This window comes from Dioscorea cayenensis, unplaced genomic scaffold (genome assembly GCF_009730915.1).
Source record: "Dioscorea cayenensis subsp. rotundata cultivar TDr96_F1 unplaced genomic scaffold, TDr96_F1_v2_PseudoChromosome.rev07_lg8_w22 25.fasta BLBR01000460.1, whole genome shotgun sequence".
Lineage (NCBI taxonomy): Eukaryota > Viridiplantae > Streptophyta > Magnoliopsida > Dioscoreales > Dioscoreaceae > Dioscorea > Dioscorea cayenensis.
Window position 1 is genome coordinate 78,971 of NW_024086851.1, and position 17,118 is coordinate 96,088.

The 17,118-nt window shown below is 36.5% G+C and overlaps 1 protein-coding gene across 1 annotated transcript; it reads left to right on the forward strand.

The window, feature by feature from the left end:
* Positions 1-8,394: 8,394 nt before the first annotated feature.
* On the forward strand, positions 8,395-14,068 carry LOC120254457. Its single transcript, XM_039262556.1, has 3 exons — positions 8,395-9,005; positions 9,102-9,495; positions 13,925-14,068. Exons 1-3 carry the CDS (start codon positions 8,395-8,397, stop codon positions 14,066-14,068), a joined length of 1,149 nt encoding a protein of 382 aa, XP_039118490.1.
* Positions 14,069-17,118: the final 3,050 nt, after the last annotated feature.

The following is a 17,118-nucleotide window of genomic DNA, read 5'->3' on the forward strand; positions in this document are numbered from 1 at the left end:
ATTAATGTTCTCTTGATTAAATTCTTGAGAAAAAAAATGGATTTAATTTTTTGAAGAAGGTTATTATATGTACCCAATTATTGTTCTAGAAATGTCCTTTATAGTCTTTCAACAAAGAAAAATAAAAATTTTAGACGATGTTATTTCAATTCGATTGAATTATTACTTGTTTAATCTAGTTTGATATCTAAATGAGAAGAGCTTAGGCACACTTTTGATTTTCTCACACTTTTCTTATATATATATATATATATATATATATATAGATATATATATTTGTTATGTATTTATTATTTATTCCCTTATAAAAAAAATATTTTATATATTTAATTTATTAAATCTCATGAGTATATATACATATATACCCTTCAAAGGGTGAATTTTGTCATACATACAAATGCAAATATGTGTACATACAAGATAATTTTTTTAAAAATTAATGTTCACACATTTATATATTTTAGATCTATCTAATCAAACTATAATTAATATTTAGACTTGAGGACCCCATGGTCCTCTACAGATTTGCATATGACCTAAAGGTCTAGATAAATTTATACCTAAGTTGCAAGTTTAAGGAGAATATGATGTAAATAAATATATTTGTTAAAAAAAATTTTTACAATAATTTTATTCTTGATTTGACGTATTGATACTTTAATTAAATACAACGTTATTTTCTAAGATCCTGGAGGAAGATGAAGGAGAATGCTTACACGCAACTCAAGCTTTTAAATACATTATCGAGTCTTGCCGGTGATAATTTTTGAAAGGTAGGTTTTAAATTCATTATGGTTTTAATTGTTAACAAAGCTTATTATTATTATTATTATTATTAAATCTTGATAAGAAAGAAAGGCATCATGCATAATGCCAATGAATACATGTCTATGTATTTAAGAAAAAAAAAAGAAAAAGAAAAAGAGAAAGAAATAAAGTGAATAAATGAAGTGTGTGAGGGAGAAAATGAATTTAAGAACTCAAAGTAGTTAACTGAAAGAATATGTAAATTGCTCCATCAGCTTAATATCTATCAATGTTGTCATATTGTCTTGTAAATATAAAAAGATATAAGCAACAACCACAAGAAGCACCATATGAGATCATAATACTAATGGTATATTATTAATGAAGGATTTGTACAAAATGAGAACTATACATTTATTAGAGGAAATTCTAAACAATTAAATTTGTTGGTAGGTTTAGGAATAATAATACTGTGCAATACTAGATTTTGTTATAGTTGACCAAAAGGAATACAAAGAAGCATGTTTCTTATATTGCTCCAAATACATAATAACTTTCTCTAATTGCTTAGTGTTTTTTTCTAGTTGCTTAATATCTTGGTCCAACTCCTTACAATATTGCTCTAACTGTCTAATGCTTTGCTCCAACTGCTTAATATTTATCACCATTATTTTATTGTCTTATTTATATGTAGGCAAATTTTAAATACTTATTCTTAGCTTGTTAAGAAGAAGTAGAGGAAATTCTAGAGATAACAGAAAATTTCATAGTAAAAGCAAACAAGTTGAAAAAGCAATAGAAAGAGAAAAATGAAGACACTCTACTTGACCGGCATTTTGGAAGGGTAGTTTTGGTATTTAAAAAATATAAAAAAGATTGAAAGAACAAAACTTAGAATGTAAAAATTTGATGGTCTTTGCAAAATTCAGGTAAACTGGCACTTGCATGTTATTTTACACGTTTGCAGGGATCTCCAAGTAATTTTCCTTAATATTTATATATGCTAGTCTTGTGTATTTCAGGTACATAAACAATGAAAATAATTTTCCTATAGCATCTATATAATATTTTCTTAATAAAATTTTACCATGAGACAAATAGACAATGGTATATTTATAACAAATATTTGCATTTAAAAATTAAATAAATCAAATGCATATGAACTTTGGTTAATAAAACAAGTCAAATAATCTAGATTCTAGAACAAAATAGAGAAAATGGACACTAAACAATTTTGTGTAATTTTCCGTCCACGTCTAACAATCCCACACGCAACCTGCACGAGGAAAACAATGTTCTATTGAAAGACATTTTACTTAAAAAAAATAAAATAAAATTGTAGGTATAAATTTTTTTAAAAATGGAATAAAAAAAAATTCACTATCAACATGTCAATAAATACAGAATAAAAATCAAAATTTCCAAACTTAGCAGGGCAACATGACAGGTATATATTCATTGACCAATACAGCATCAGTGAATTGGTCTAAAACTAAAGAAAATGAAATGTGAATTCAAAAAATTAATTGAAAAGACAAAAAAGAATTCTCCACATCACCACAGCAACTTCAAAACAGATACATTATACAACTTGTCTCATTCTTTGGGGCCTGAAAACATTAATATATATATATATATATATCCAAATTCATATATTAAGTCTTACACTACAACTCTTCATTGTAACAAATGGCCAAAACCTGAAAAAGATACAGATCAAAAGAATATTAGCCATATCTAGCGAGGCTATGACCACAATGACAGAATATTTGGTTCGAGAATGATAAGGAGTACCTCGGCCTAGTATTACATTGGATTGATGAATTGGAGTAGTTCTCAGTCCCGTAGTCCGAGTTCAACCTCGAGCTCATCATCTTCTTCGAACAGCCTTAACAGACGAGCATGTTGTTCTTCTCTCTTCTTTTTCTGCCACAACTTGAACAGAAGAATGGACAATCCTACAACCACAACCACTGCAAGACATATGATCAGCACTTCACGCCCAACACTGCTGCTGCTGGACTTAGAGCTTGTGTCTGCTTTTGAACTATCTTTTGAAGTTGCTGGATTATCAGCCAGACCTGAGAGAGTATCGATCCTTTAGAGAGGCATGAGATGATGAAATAAAAGCATGTGGAAAAATCCAGCGGGACAGGAAGATTTAAATGGCGGCCGAAATAGAAAAAAGATTCATATCTCACCAGCACATGAAGAAGGAACATCATTTTTATGTTTTCTGACAATTCCCTATCTAAGGTGTAGCCCAGAAATGGCTTACAACAATGTTGTCTAGGTGGCTAGGCAGTAGAAGCCTTACCTACCTAGGTGCTGCCTCGGTGCCTAAACTGTGATTATTATAGAAAAATATCAAAAATATAAAAAAAAATTATTTAGGAGTTCCATGATCAATATTGAATAAATTTATTTAAAAAGCTAGCACATAAATGCAAGACACACTTCCATTCTCAAAAGTACTTCACCATCTAAGAAAAATATGCATAGTCAATAGTTTAATCTTAAACATAAAACTTCGGCCAGTATCCTTAAGTTTTGCCAACAAATAATAATAAATAAGTAAATAATATAAAATATGCATTAGCTATTGCCCACAGAGGTATCAATCCAAAGATTCTATGCCTCTTTCTTCTCTCCAATATTCAATTTTCCACATTATCATTCTCAGGCTCATAATCCTCCAATGCATAATCATTTTCTTTTTTTCATTTCTTCGGAATCGGCTTCTTTCTCCTCAAAATAATAATTTCCCACTTGGGTTGTTATAGCTATTTTATCACAGTTGCCAACTCCAATCTCCATGTGTGGAGCTATCTTCCTTGTTGATCTTTTACCATCCATAGCATGTGATGCTCACATTGCTTCATCCACCACCGAGGCACCGACCATGTGAGGTCGTCACCTTCAAAGACTCGTTTATTTTCACCTATATCATTTGGACTTATAATCCATCATTAGTTAGATCAATCTCATCAACAACAATTGGGTCAAATGCCTTGCCAAAAAGTTCTATCTTAATCTTTGGTTATATTGAACGAGGACTAAGTTATTTGATTTCTTTTGCTCCAACTGATTCCTTAATCCCATTTTGCTTGTCTTTTCTCCAACCACGTCAAGAGAGCTTTTTGCTCATGTCATGAAAGGTTTTAACTTTTTAACTTTCTTGACGGAGTTTTAGTTAGTCAATGGATTCAAATTTTTAAAAGATGGATATGGGTTTGGGTTGGAAATTGGCCAAATTCAGCTGGCATGGGGTACATCGAAACATTTTTAACTAATCACCAGATGTAGGCAGGAATTAATTGCATAGGGCATCGGCCAGGTGGATGCCTAAAGTCTAAGTGCCCAATTGATATTTAAAAGATTACTCAGCCAATGCCTAGGCATATACCCAAAACTGCCTAGGCCATCCAGGCGGTCACCTTTAACAACACTAGTTTACAAGATAGTTTTCAGTTATCAAGTCTGAAGATCTTAAATTAAAATTTCAGTCCTCTTGATCACATTGGCAACAAAATTATCCTAGACGATAGGAGAGATCTTCAAAACTTCTACATCAACCATCAAAATTTAGGATGAGCATTGAGCAACATTAGGATATCAATAAAAATCCACAACTCACCAACCTTGGGACTACTACATGAGTATGTCTACAGAGAAAAAAACAATGAAATCTGATGATTATATTCTTTTAAGAGATTGCCCATCTTAAAATTTGTGAAGACCAACACATTCTTCGTCTGAGCACCAATTTGTGAGACTTGAACAATGTGTCATGAAACAATAATGTTACAAGAATTCTGTACACTCAATCTCTTGTCAAGTTGTCATGAATTACCGGATCAAGTAGACAATATGATCAGCAATCTAAACAGTGATTATAAAAAATTAAAGTAATTGCACCAGAGGGACATACCTAAAACCAAAGTACTGGAACATTTATATAAACTTTTGGAAACAGTTAATTAAATCTCAAACATACACAAGAGGAAAATTGAAAACATAATAAAGTGATCTAGTCAGATCAACTCATCAAAGCCGCATCAAATTACTTCCTCCGTTCCTTTTTATATGTCACAAATCCATGTTCTTTTTTATTTATCCTTTTCTAACATCAAAAAGTATTTATTATTATTTTTTTTTTTCTAAAATTACTCTTACCACTCTATTCAACTCTCTTTTTGGAATTAAATACGAGAGAGAAATGTGAAGATATAAATTAGGGACAATTTTGGAAAGAAAATTAATTTTTTATAAAATTTTGTGAAATAACTAAGTTTTTTGGTACGTGAGATTCGGTTAACCACAACATATAAAAAGGAACAGAGGAAGTACTACACAACATTCAACTACAATTGATTTTAATGATTGGTAAGTAGGGCAATTAAGACTATGTCAATAAAGTTCATTTTCACATTTCACTGGCATTAGGAAATGATTCCCTTATTCAATCAAGCAAAGGAAAGGACCGATCCAGCCAATCCTAAACTTCTTTCATGGTTATTGTGAATGAGAAAATGAGACACATTCTAGGCTACTAACTAAATGGATGATTTTACCAAGAGAATTAAGCAATAACCACTTGGAATATGAGAAACAATTTGTTTGCAGCACACATAATTGATGAGGACAATCCAAGGCACATTCTTTTCTGGTACATAACAAAATTACTTCTTTTCTAGACAGTTAAATTCAGGTTGCTATCATCCTAATTACCAACTCTCAAATAAATATTAAACTCTCCGCAATATTATATCTGACAGATAATAGCAAAACTCTGACAACATTGCTTCTTTTTGGGACAAAGTTGAATGAAAATTCCTCTAACCACCAGAATTAAAAAAAAAAAAAAAAATCTAAAATTCTCTGCAACATTAAAACATTTGAAAGATACCAGTAAAATTCTAACAAAATTTAAACCAAATATTCAAAATGACAAAATACACCCCAAATACCAAATCTTCACATAAATTTTAAATTCTGTCCAATATGACACACCTCAATTCAGATAGATAATTCCAAGATAAACACATCAAAATATCCAAAATGATCAATTTAAACTAATTCAATCCAATAACGGCATCAAAAAACTACAAAATTGTCCTAAATCAAAACGCAACACCAAAATTCTTCCCCAGGTCAAATAAAAATCTTCAAAACGAGCGAGAAACATCAAATTCATCAAAAAAATAAAAGAAATTCATGAAGAAATTCATGGAGAAAACCAAACAAACAAAAGATTCACATAATTATCATCGTCCAGAGAAAATACAACGCCAAATCGACGGATCTGAGAAAGAAACATGTTGGAATTCAAGGGAGAACAAACCTCCGATGGCGTGCAGAGAGATCGAGGCGAAGAGGGCGAGCAGAAGCTTCGATCTCCGAACCCTATCAAGCCCCCTCTTCATCTCTCGCTCCCTCTTTCTCTCTCAAAATTTCTTTTTTTTTTCCCTTGGTTTTGTGGAGAAATAATAAATGTTTTCTCTGTCTAAAACTCTATTTGATTATTATTATTTTTTTCTTTCATTTGAAGGGATGAGGAATTGGGGGCCCACTAATCCAACGGTTGTTAATGCTTACTGCTTGAGATGCACTCTTTTTTATTATTTTTTATTATCTTCTTCTGAATAATTAATTGAGATATATTTTACCAGCAATTAATTACAGACGAATAGAAATCTTTATTAAAAAAAAAGGAACAATAAACATCTTTTAATTTGATTTTACACACACAACACACACACACACACACACACACACATATATATATATATATATATATTCTTGTCAAATCCTCCAAAATTACAAAAACTTTCCTAGAGATTGTATTTTCTTATGATAAAAATTTTTAATTTTCAAAATTTAAAAAATCATGCAAGAAGAAAATATTAACTGAAATTTTAAAAATTAGATGCATTTTAATAATTAACTTAAGTTGGTTGTGTTTCCAAAATGATTAATTCTTATACATCCAAAAGAATTCCATATGATGTTCAAATTTTATACATTTTATCTTCTAATATTGAATGATGGGGTTAATTTTTTTTTGGGTGGGTACCCAACTTTGCCCAAGTTACATTTCAAATATTGAATTTTAATTTGTTAATTTTTGGATACTGAACTTTGATTTGTTTTTCACCGGCAGGGTATTGAAGGGATTCCAGTCTCTTGTTGCTGATGTGTCTACCGTAGAGCACAGCTGGCATAACTTTCGCTACGTCATAGGGACATATGGCATACCATGTCAGCAGGATTCCAACTCATCCCAGTTAACATGCCACATCAACTTCATTATTTCCACATCAGCTCCGCATCTTACCTCCTCATTTTCTTTGTCTCCATTGCCCTGCCGAGGCTGCGAGAGAGAGTCCATCGCCCGAGCCAAGAGTGAGAGTGAGGGTCCATTGCGCTGTCGAGAGTGAGAAAGAGGGAGAGAGCGAGAAAGGAAAGGCTGATCAGGACCAAGGTTTTAGGCTGTGAGAACCCTAGATTTTCATAGCTGTGAACTAGAAAGTGAGGTGGGGAGAGGATGAAGCCCCTGAATATTGTAAGTTCTTTCATTAACTTTCCGACATCGTTCATATTTTTTGATCCATTGAATGGAAATTGATGTGGGATTTTGTGTTTAAATTTGATCTAGGGTTAGGATTCAGTATTTGGGGTTTCATCTATGTTTTTTTGTTAGGGTATAGAGGGACCGAGTGAGAGAGTATTTGGGGATATCGGCATGTAAAGTTGTTACTGTCTCTGTAGGTCTAATTGTTTAGAGTATTGAGGGACACCTGATTGTGGATTTGGTGTTTGTATTTGTTACTGAAACTTTAATTTGGTGTTTATATTTGTTTAGAGTATTTGTTCATGAACATTAATTTGGTGTTTGTATTTGTTTGGAGTATTTGTTCACGAATTTTAATTTGGTGTTTGTATTTGTTTAGAGTTTTGTTACATATGAACTGAATGTGGTCCTGATGTTGCATTTTAGTGATGTGGTCCTGAATGTGAATAGAAAAAAACAAGTGAATTGCTTGTTCTGTCACGAAGAAGCTTTTGCATTTTAATAAAGTGTGTTCCTCTTTTGTGGCTTTTGAATGTGCAAGTGATAATGTAGATCTATTCACAATTAAGATTCATTACACAAATGATGATGTGAACAATGTGGACAAATACAAACTGACAAGGTATATTGATTTCTGTTGTGCAGACCAGATATCAAGATTGGAAATGTTTGAAATTGCCAAAGAATTGAAAGTGGAAAGGGATGGTATTAGCTTTTGGTGGTTTGATTATAGCAAGAACAAGTACATGTTGTCTAAAATCAAAAGTAATTCCGATGCTTTATCCATGGCATTATCTGTGGGTATGTTTAGGGTTATGGATTTGTATGTTAAGGTTTCCACATTAGTTGAAGAGGGAAATACTAGCCTTAATGTTGATGAATCAGTGCAAGGACAGAGAGAGCATGGTTTGTTAGGAGGGAAGGAAGTGGTAACAGAGGAGGCAACCTTACTAGAGGAAGGAACTAAAGAGGATGTCCAATCAGAGATGGGTGATGAGGTTGCGAGTGGGATGTATGACTCTGATTACAGTTTTGATGAAGAGGGGGTTGAGGATTAACATGACTATTGGTCTATGCATTTGGCAAAAAAAGAGAGGGAAAGAGCTGGACGAGGGGCAGAAGAAAAGGAAGGAAACAAATCAGAAAGTGAGGATGCTGAAGGCAGTGATACCTCTAAAGCTTCTATTGAGTTGCATTCTGGTTCTTCTACATATGAGGATGTCTTGAGGGTTATTAGGCTGAAATATCCTGAATTCAGTAACGAGGTGGACATGAGCGACCTTGTTTTTAAAATTGGCCAAAAATTCAGAAGTTTTCAACAGTTTAGGGAGGCAGTTAGAAATTACGGCATCAAAAACCAATATGTGATGAACTTTAGGCCTAACAACAAGAAAAGGTGTAATGCTTTTTGTAAAAAGGGCTGCCCTTTCTACTTGTGGTGTTCACCAATGGTAACTGATAAGGAGACAGTACAAATAAAGTCAGAAATTCTTAAACATGAATGCACAAGAGACCACCACAGCATCAGGCATGTGAGTGCAAAATGGATTGCGAAGAATTACTTGGAGCAGTTCAAGGCATACCCCTCTTGGAAGCTTGCTGGAATCAGACAGACAGTTAGGAGCAATGAAGAGACCGATATTAGCAAAATAATAGCCTGGAGGTCTAAATGCATAGCGTTGAGGTGATATTTAATAAAAGTTTTATTCCTGCGTGCATTGTTATATACTTGGGTATGTTATGTTTTTTATTATGATATTTTTCATTACCTCCTTGAAAGGTTAATTGATGGTGATGAGGAGAGCTGGATAAGAAAGCTTCACGATTATAGGCTTGAGTTACTAAGGACGCATCCTAGGTCAACAATCATGTTGAAATGCATTAATCAAGGTGTCTTCGATGGGATGTACATCAGTTTGGCTCCACTTAAAGCAGGTTTCATGGCAGGATGTAGGTCTTTTATATCTGTAGATGGTTATTTTCTAAAGGGGTTATATGGAGGACAACTTCTCACGGCTGTTGGAGTGGACGCGAATGACGGTATGTACCCAATCGCTTGGGCTGTGGTGAGCATAGAGAATAGGGAGAATTGGACATGGTTTTTGGAGTTGCTTGCAGCTGATCTGGAGATCAATAATAGCCACCATTGGGCATTTATGAGCGACAGACAAAAAGTAAGCAAAACCATCTCGTCTTCTTTTAGTAATTTGTTATTGTCTTATTCATTTGAGCTAATTAGTTGTTTCCCATTTGTCCTTGTTCTTTGTTTTGTTTTTTCTTCATTTCCCCCTCAATCCTTGTATGCAACTAAAAAATTTAACAACATAGGGCTTGATACTTGCAATTGAGGATTTATTTCCATATAGTGAACACAGGTTTTGTGTGCGACATATTCACACTAACTTTAAGGCCAAGTTTAGGAGAAAGGATCTAAAAGACAAGCTTTGGGCCTGTGCTAGAGTTAGTTATATCCCAGAATTCAACAAGGCAATGGAGGATTTGAAAGCATTGTTTGAAGGAGCTTATCAATACATGAAAAACATAGATTGCCACCATTGGAGCAGGGCATATTTTAAAACACAGTTCAAGTGTGACATTCTTCTTAATAATCTCTTTGAGAGTTTTAATGCTCAGATTCTCGAAGCTAGGGTAAAGGGCATGATTACAATAAATGAAATGATAAGGACCCAATTGATGATTAGGATTCTAAAAAGGCGAGATGCCATAGTAAAATGCAAGACATTACACTGCACTAACATAGTAAAAAAGCTAGAGAAACTGAAGAAAAAGAGTTGGTATTACATTACATTATAACTTGGTCAGGAAGTGATAAATACCAAGTTCTAGGGCATGATGGGCAATATGTTGTTGATAAAAAAGAAAAGAGTTGTTCTTGTTGAAGATGGCAGTTAATTGGGATCCCTTGTGCTCATGCAATCTCAGCCTTGTACTATGACCAAGATAAGCCCGAAAATTATGTATATGAGTGTTATAAGGTAAGTACATACCTAAAAACATATAGTCACACCTTAAATCCCATCGAAGGCAAGGATTGTTGGCCAAGAAGTGAGCAACCACCACTTATTCTTCCTGAAGTTGCACTGAGAAGGAGAGGTAAGAAGACCCTTCTTAGAAAGAAGGAAAATGGGTAAAATACACTAGGATACACAAAAGGAAAAACAAGCAGAAAAGGGGTGAAAATTACTTGCAAGATATGTGGTGCTCAAGGTCATAACAACAGATTTCATGTAAGCTTGTCTTGTATAACTTTCACAAGCTTATGTTTTTCATACTTATCTCTAGCATATTAGGGAACTTAGTCTGTGTATGTGCAAGGGACAAAAAAAATGGAGCTGCAAAAGAAACAGGGCAACCATCTGGTGAAGGCAAAAGAAATGAGGTGAGAATTTATGATACCATGTGCAACAATTGATTAATGTAATGAAGTGCCATATGATGTTTAATAACAATTAAATGTGAGCCTTTTAATAAAGTTTCTGCTGGCCACTGTTATGTGATTGAATTGTTTGTTTAAATGGTAGTCCTGTTCTGCACTTCAATAAATTGTCCAACTGCCCATTGAATGGGTTCTCATGGTTGTTACATTTGGATAGGTTGTTTTCCTTAGGATGAATCCAATGTTCAGCTTCAGCATAATGTTTCATTTCCTGATGATTCACAAATTCTTGAAGCCAACATGGAGTAAAATTTTACAGCTAATGTAGAGCAAAATGCTGAGCCCAACTTAGATAAAAAACTTGAGCCTGAATGTATTACACAGGACACTTGTCCTGGTGAACATGTGAGCACAATATATATATTATACCATGTGTTAGTTTGATATTAAAGTTTCAAAACTCCAGAATGATGCTATACATGCCAATAATAAAGAAGAGCAAACCACAGGTAGACCAACAACAACACATGTCGCTAGATCTGGGAAATCGCTTACACGAGGCGGTAAAAAGAGATTATCTACAAACATAAACAGTAAAAAACTGTCTACCTAGCCAACACAAGTGAAGCCTTCAACAGTTATGCCTTCAACCAAGCAGTTGGGTAAGAAGGTTTCCCAATCAAAGCACCCCCATTGAAATTAAGAGCATGTATAGCCAAGTCTTTAAATCAATCTGCACTGGATGTTGAAGGGAACTCCAATGAAACCGAAGGCAGGAGCAAAGATGAAACTAGCGAAAAAAAGATGAAAAGTATGGTTGCCACCATGGTCCTCATCAAGTGAATATGGTAGAAATTAATGAAGCTTGTGATTGTGCTTGTGCTGGTTTTGGTGACTTTCTGGAAGTTTGCAAATTTTAACAGTTTGGGTTTTGTTGGAAAAAAATTCTTAACATTTTGGGTTACTTAGAAATGTGTAAATGAAGACTTCACTATACTTATAACTCCTCTGTTAATACTTGTTCTTATGGCTGACGCAACTTAATATTTTGTAAGGCACCACTGCCTCTTTTGTAAATGAGCTGCAACTAAAAAAATTTTCAGATGAAATTTTATTGATATACTGTGGATTTTCTGTTGCAGTATGATGTGTTATGAATTTTCAGATTCAATATGTGTTCTGCATGACACTCAATATGAATTGTTTATGTATTTCAATACCAAATTTTTTATGTTTTATACTAATTAGGGTTCTTCTCAATTTACCAGGTTACATTGATATATGAAGATAAAAACGAATCAAAATTATGGTTCTTCTCAATTAACCATGTTACATTGAGATGAAGACAAAAACAAATCAAAATTAGGGTTCTTCTCAATTTACAGCATTCAACATCATTTGCAAGGTTACATCATCCAACAAAATATGCAAAACAAAGCGAATCAAAGTTTGCTAAAAATTTAGATAAAATAATAGGTTACGTCAGTCAACATATTGCATTCCTGGAAGTTAAACCTTAAAAATTCAAATTTACAAGCCCACTAAACAACAAACAAAAACTAAAAACGCCTCCATTTTTAAACCGTGTAATGAAAATCTAGGGTTCTCACAACCTAAAACCTTGGTTCTGATCAGCCTTGCCTTTCTCGCTCTCTCCCTCTTTCTCACTCTCGACAGCGCGATGGACCCTCACTCTCACTCTTGGCTCAGGCGATGGACTCTCTCTCTCACAGCCTCGGCAGGGCGATGGAAACGAAGAAGATGAGGAGATGAGATGTGGAGATGATGTGGAAATGATGAAGTTGATGTGACATGTTAACTGGGATGAGTTGAAGTTTTGCTGACATGGTATGCCATGTGTCCCTATGACGTGGCGAAAGTTATGCCAGCTGTACTCTCCGGTAGACACGCCAGCAACAAGAAACCGGAATCCCTTCTATACCCTGCCAGTGAAAACAAATCGAAGTTCAGTATTAAAAAAGTAATGAATTAAAATTCAGTATCCGAAATGTAAATTGGGCAAAGTTGGCTACCCACCCAAAAAATTAACCCTGCAGTGTTAAACACACACACACACATTTCTTTTTTCGCTATTTTTTTTAAATATTGTTTTTATATTTTATTTATCTAAATACTCATATTAGGGATTATTTATCAATATGCGCATACACGCATGGGCTTATAAAAAGTGCAACATGTTTATATAAATTGAAAGGATATAAGTGTATAACATAATAAGCCCCTTAATTAGATCATCAACATAATACTCCAAAATGCCTTCTTGCATGGAGAGGAGGAACTCGATGACCATTGATTGCTTCGGTGGCCAACTCTCACCGCCTCAGGATCCTCACTCCTTTCTCCTGTGATGGTTGTTGATGCTCCATTAAAAAAACTTGTCCCTCTTCCTCAAATGTCCTTCAATACCTAGTCACCTCTTCACCGGAAGAAAGTCAGCGATGTTGGAAGCCTACTGTGCTGGAAAGTCTCACTAACAATGTCCTTGAACTCCTCTCAGCCCTCCAAAGGGTTCTCATTAGTTTCATTATATGTTGTGTGTTGCTTGGTTAAAGATAGGGAGGGCGTTAAAGCTAGTATGAAATAGGGAAGTGAACAGAGGAAATGAGGGTGAAGAAGGAGAGTAGGAGAGAAGATGAAGAGGGTGTTGTGAAGCAAAGGAGAAGGGGAAATAGAGTAATCATGACCCAAATGCATATGAGTTCATTGTAACAGAATTTTCCACCCATTATAAGAACCATCTGACAGAATAAAACAAACATCTCATGTGCTATAATACTCTACCCAATCATTACCCCACAACCTAGTAGATAACATTGCCTAATTACAATGTTTATACTCTAATATGACTTTACCAACTCATTATTTGACTTTTTAAGCACATTAAGTAAAAATCATTAAACTGAGATGAAGTTGTTAAATAATCTTGTCACATTGAGTATGTTAGTTATGTTAGCCTGTATGTACGAGAAAGTGTGTTTGAATTAGTCAAAGTAGGAGTCAGTTAGTGATCCACTTTTATTGGATTAGTGGCGTAAGATGTAAAGAGTGTTTTCTCTCCTATATGTACTGTGAGTTTGTTATAACAGAGATAATCAGTTCTTATAAAGCGTTGAGTGTTCAAAAGGAAATCTTTTCTCGGTCTATAACATAGCATAAAAGTTTGTTTGATTTACATTTGGTCTCAGAGCCTTGCGTATGCCGAAGATAATGCCAAAAACAATAACACCACCAACGGTGATGACGAGGTTACCATGACAACGCTGACGAGGGAGAGCACTGGTGTTGCTCTCCATTATCCGATGCTATCTAAGACAAACTATACAGTGTGAAGGATAAAGATGCGTGGGTACCTACAAGCACAAGATGTATGGGACGCCATCCAGTCGGGGACTGATATGGATACAAGGAAGGACAAGATGGTGCTCACTGCAATCTATGAAGCTATTCCAGAGGAGAATCTCCTTCTTATAGCAGAGAAGGAGATGGCCAAGGAGGCTTGGGAGACTCTCAAGATGAAGTACGAGGGTGCTGATCAAGTGAAGCAGGTGAAGCTCCAAACTCTAAAGAGTGAGTTTGAGATTCTCCACATGAAAGAAGCGGAGACGATTGACGACTTCGCAGGGAGGCTGACAGCTATAGTCAGTAAGTCCACCGGCCTTGGAGAAAAGTTCGAGGAAATCACTGTCGTTAAGAAGTTCTTGCGTGTTGTCCCCAACAAATTCCTACCCATTGTAACGTTAATCGAGCAATTTGCCAACTTGACGATGATGAAAATGGAGGAGGCAATTGGTCGCCTCAAGACCTATGAAGAGAGAATTCATGGTGTTGGTGGCGATGAGGATGAACAACTTCTACTCATGAAGACAGAGTGGAAGGCACACGGGAAAGAGTCTAGTACTGGGTCATCATCAAATATGTCCAAGGGACACACCAAAGGTGCCAGAAGCGGGCGCGGGCGTGAGCGCGGCCACGACATTGGTCAAGGAGAGGAGTATCATGACAGAGAGCATGTTGATGAGAAGAAAAGGCTTGACAAGGCAAAAATCAAGTGCTTCAATTGCGGTATCCGCGGACACTACCCAAGAAACTGTCGTAAGCTGGGGCGAGAGCGCCAAGATTAGGTGTATCTTACACAGGCTCAAAACGACGAGCCCACGTTGTTGATGGCGAAGGTTTGCAAGCTTACGGAGCCCAGTAACATCATGCTCAACGAGGTTCACGCACAAGTACACCTTGACCGTGCAGAACAGTACCATGATGATGCATGGTATTTGGACACTGGGGTGAGCAACCACATGTCTGGGTGCAAGGCAAGCTTTACAGAGCTGGATTCTAACTTAAAGGGCTCGGTGAAGTTTGGAGATGACTCTGTTGTCGATATTTGTGGGCGCGGAATGGTGTTGTTCACGTGTCACAATGGTGAGCACCGCGTATTGACGGATGTCTACTATATTCCAAGGCTTCGCAATAACATAGTAAGTCAACTAAATGGTCGCCAAATGCTTATCGAGGATGGTACACTGTTGATCCACGACCAATAGTGATAGTTGTTGGCAAAGGTGAGAAGAACAAAGAATTGCGTGTATGTGCTTAATCTTGTTTTGGTACGACCTGTGTGTTTAGCAGCTAGATGCAATGAAAATACGTGGCGATGGCCCACGCGCTACGGGCATTTGAATTTTCAAGCTATCCATAAGCTGGTGCAACATGGCATGGTCCGTGGGCTACCACAGATTAATCAAGTGGATCAAATCTATGATGGTTGGCTTGTCAACAAGCAAAAGTGAGCTCCGTTCCCACAGAAGACGAACTATCGCATAGAGAACATGCTAGACCTGGTACATGGCGACTTGTGTGGGCCCATCACGGCAGCCACACCAGGAGACACAAAGTATTTCCTGCTCTTGGTGGATGATCTCAGCTGTTACATGTGGGTGACACTACTAGAGTCTAAAGACAAGACAACAACGGCCATCAAGCAGTTCCATGTGAGAATTGAGCTAGAAGCTGGGCGCAAGTTGAAGGCCCTCCGTACTTATTACAGAGGCGAGTTCACGTCTACGGAGTTTGGTGAGTACTGCACAGACTAGGGCCTCAAGCACTATCTCACAGGGCCATACTCGCCGCAGCAGAATGGTGTTGTCAAGCGGCGAAATCAAACGGTAGTTGCAATGGCCAGCAACCTGCTTAAATCCAAGGGGATGTTAGGACAGTTTTGGGGCGAGGCTGTCATGAAAGTGGTATTTATCCTCAACTGAGCACCAACCCACAACATTGACGGCAAGATGCCTTTCGAGGCATGGTACGGGAGATGTCCGAATGTACACTACTTTCGTACATTTGGATGCATTGGACATGTGAAGACAACGAAGCTAAACCTGAAGAAACTGGATAATAGGACCATGCCCATGGTGCTCATTAGCTACGAGCCCAGCTCTAAGGCATATCGAATGTATGATCCGGTCAGCAAAAGGGTAAATATGACCTGTGATGTTGTGTTTGACGAGGAGGAAAAATGGTAGTGGGATGCATCATGAGGTGATGAAGAACTGACTACTCATGGTGAGATATTCATAGTAGAGTATGCTTCCCATTCTATCGCACATGGTGGTCATGATGACATGCCATCACATGGGAGTGGCGAAGCGTCGGTACCTGATACTCCACCGATGGCAACGCCAGCTGCACCAAGTGGTGTTGAATTTGTAACTCCACCAAGCGACGTTTCACCTATCTCGGATGATGCATTGCCGTGGCACCGCACGTTGGTGAACATCTACGACAACACATCTGAGGTTAAGCATAAGTACGATGGCTTGTGTCTCATGGTGGCCGAAGAACCTAGGAGTTTTGCAAAAGCAGAAAAATACAAGTGTTGGTGACAAGCAATGCAAGACGAAATAAAATCCATTGAGGAAAATGAGACTTGGCATCTCACCAATCAGCCGAGTGGATGTCGACCTATAGGCCTAAAATGGATTTACAAAATCAAGAAGGACTCTCATGGTGCTGTGGTGAAGCACAAGGCACAGCTTGTCGCAAAAGGGTACGTACAACGGTAAGGTGTGGATTTTGAGGAAATATTTGCTCCGGTTGCTCGTCTGAAAACTTTGCGACTGCTCATAGCATTGGCCACTCATGAAGGTTGGGGAGTGCATCACATGGATGTTAAATCGGCATTTCTTAATGGTGTTCTTGAAGAAGAAGTCTACGCAGCCTAATCACCTGGTTTCGTGGATGAGAACAATAAGCAAAAGGCATTGAAACTCAAAAAAGCACTCTATGGCCTGCATCAAGCTCCTAGAGCATGGAACTCGAAGCTTGATAGTAGTTTCATGTCAGTCGGGTTTGAGAAGAGTCCATCGGAGTATGTTGTGTA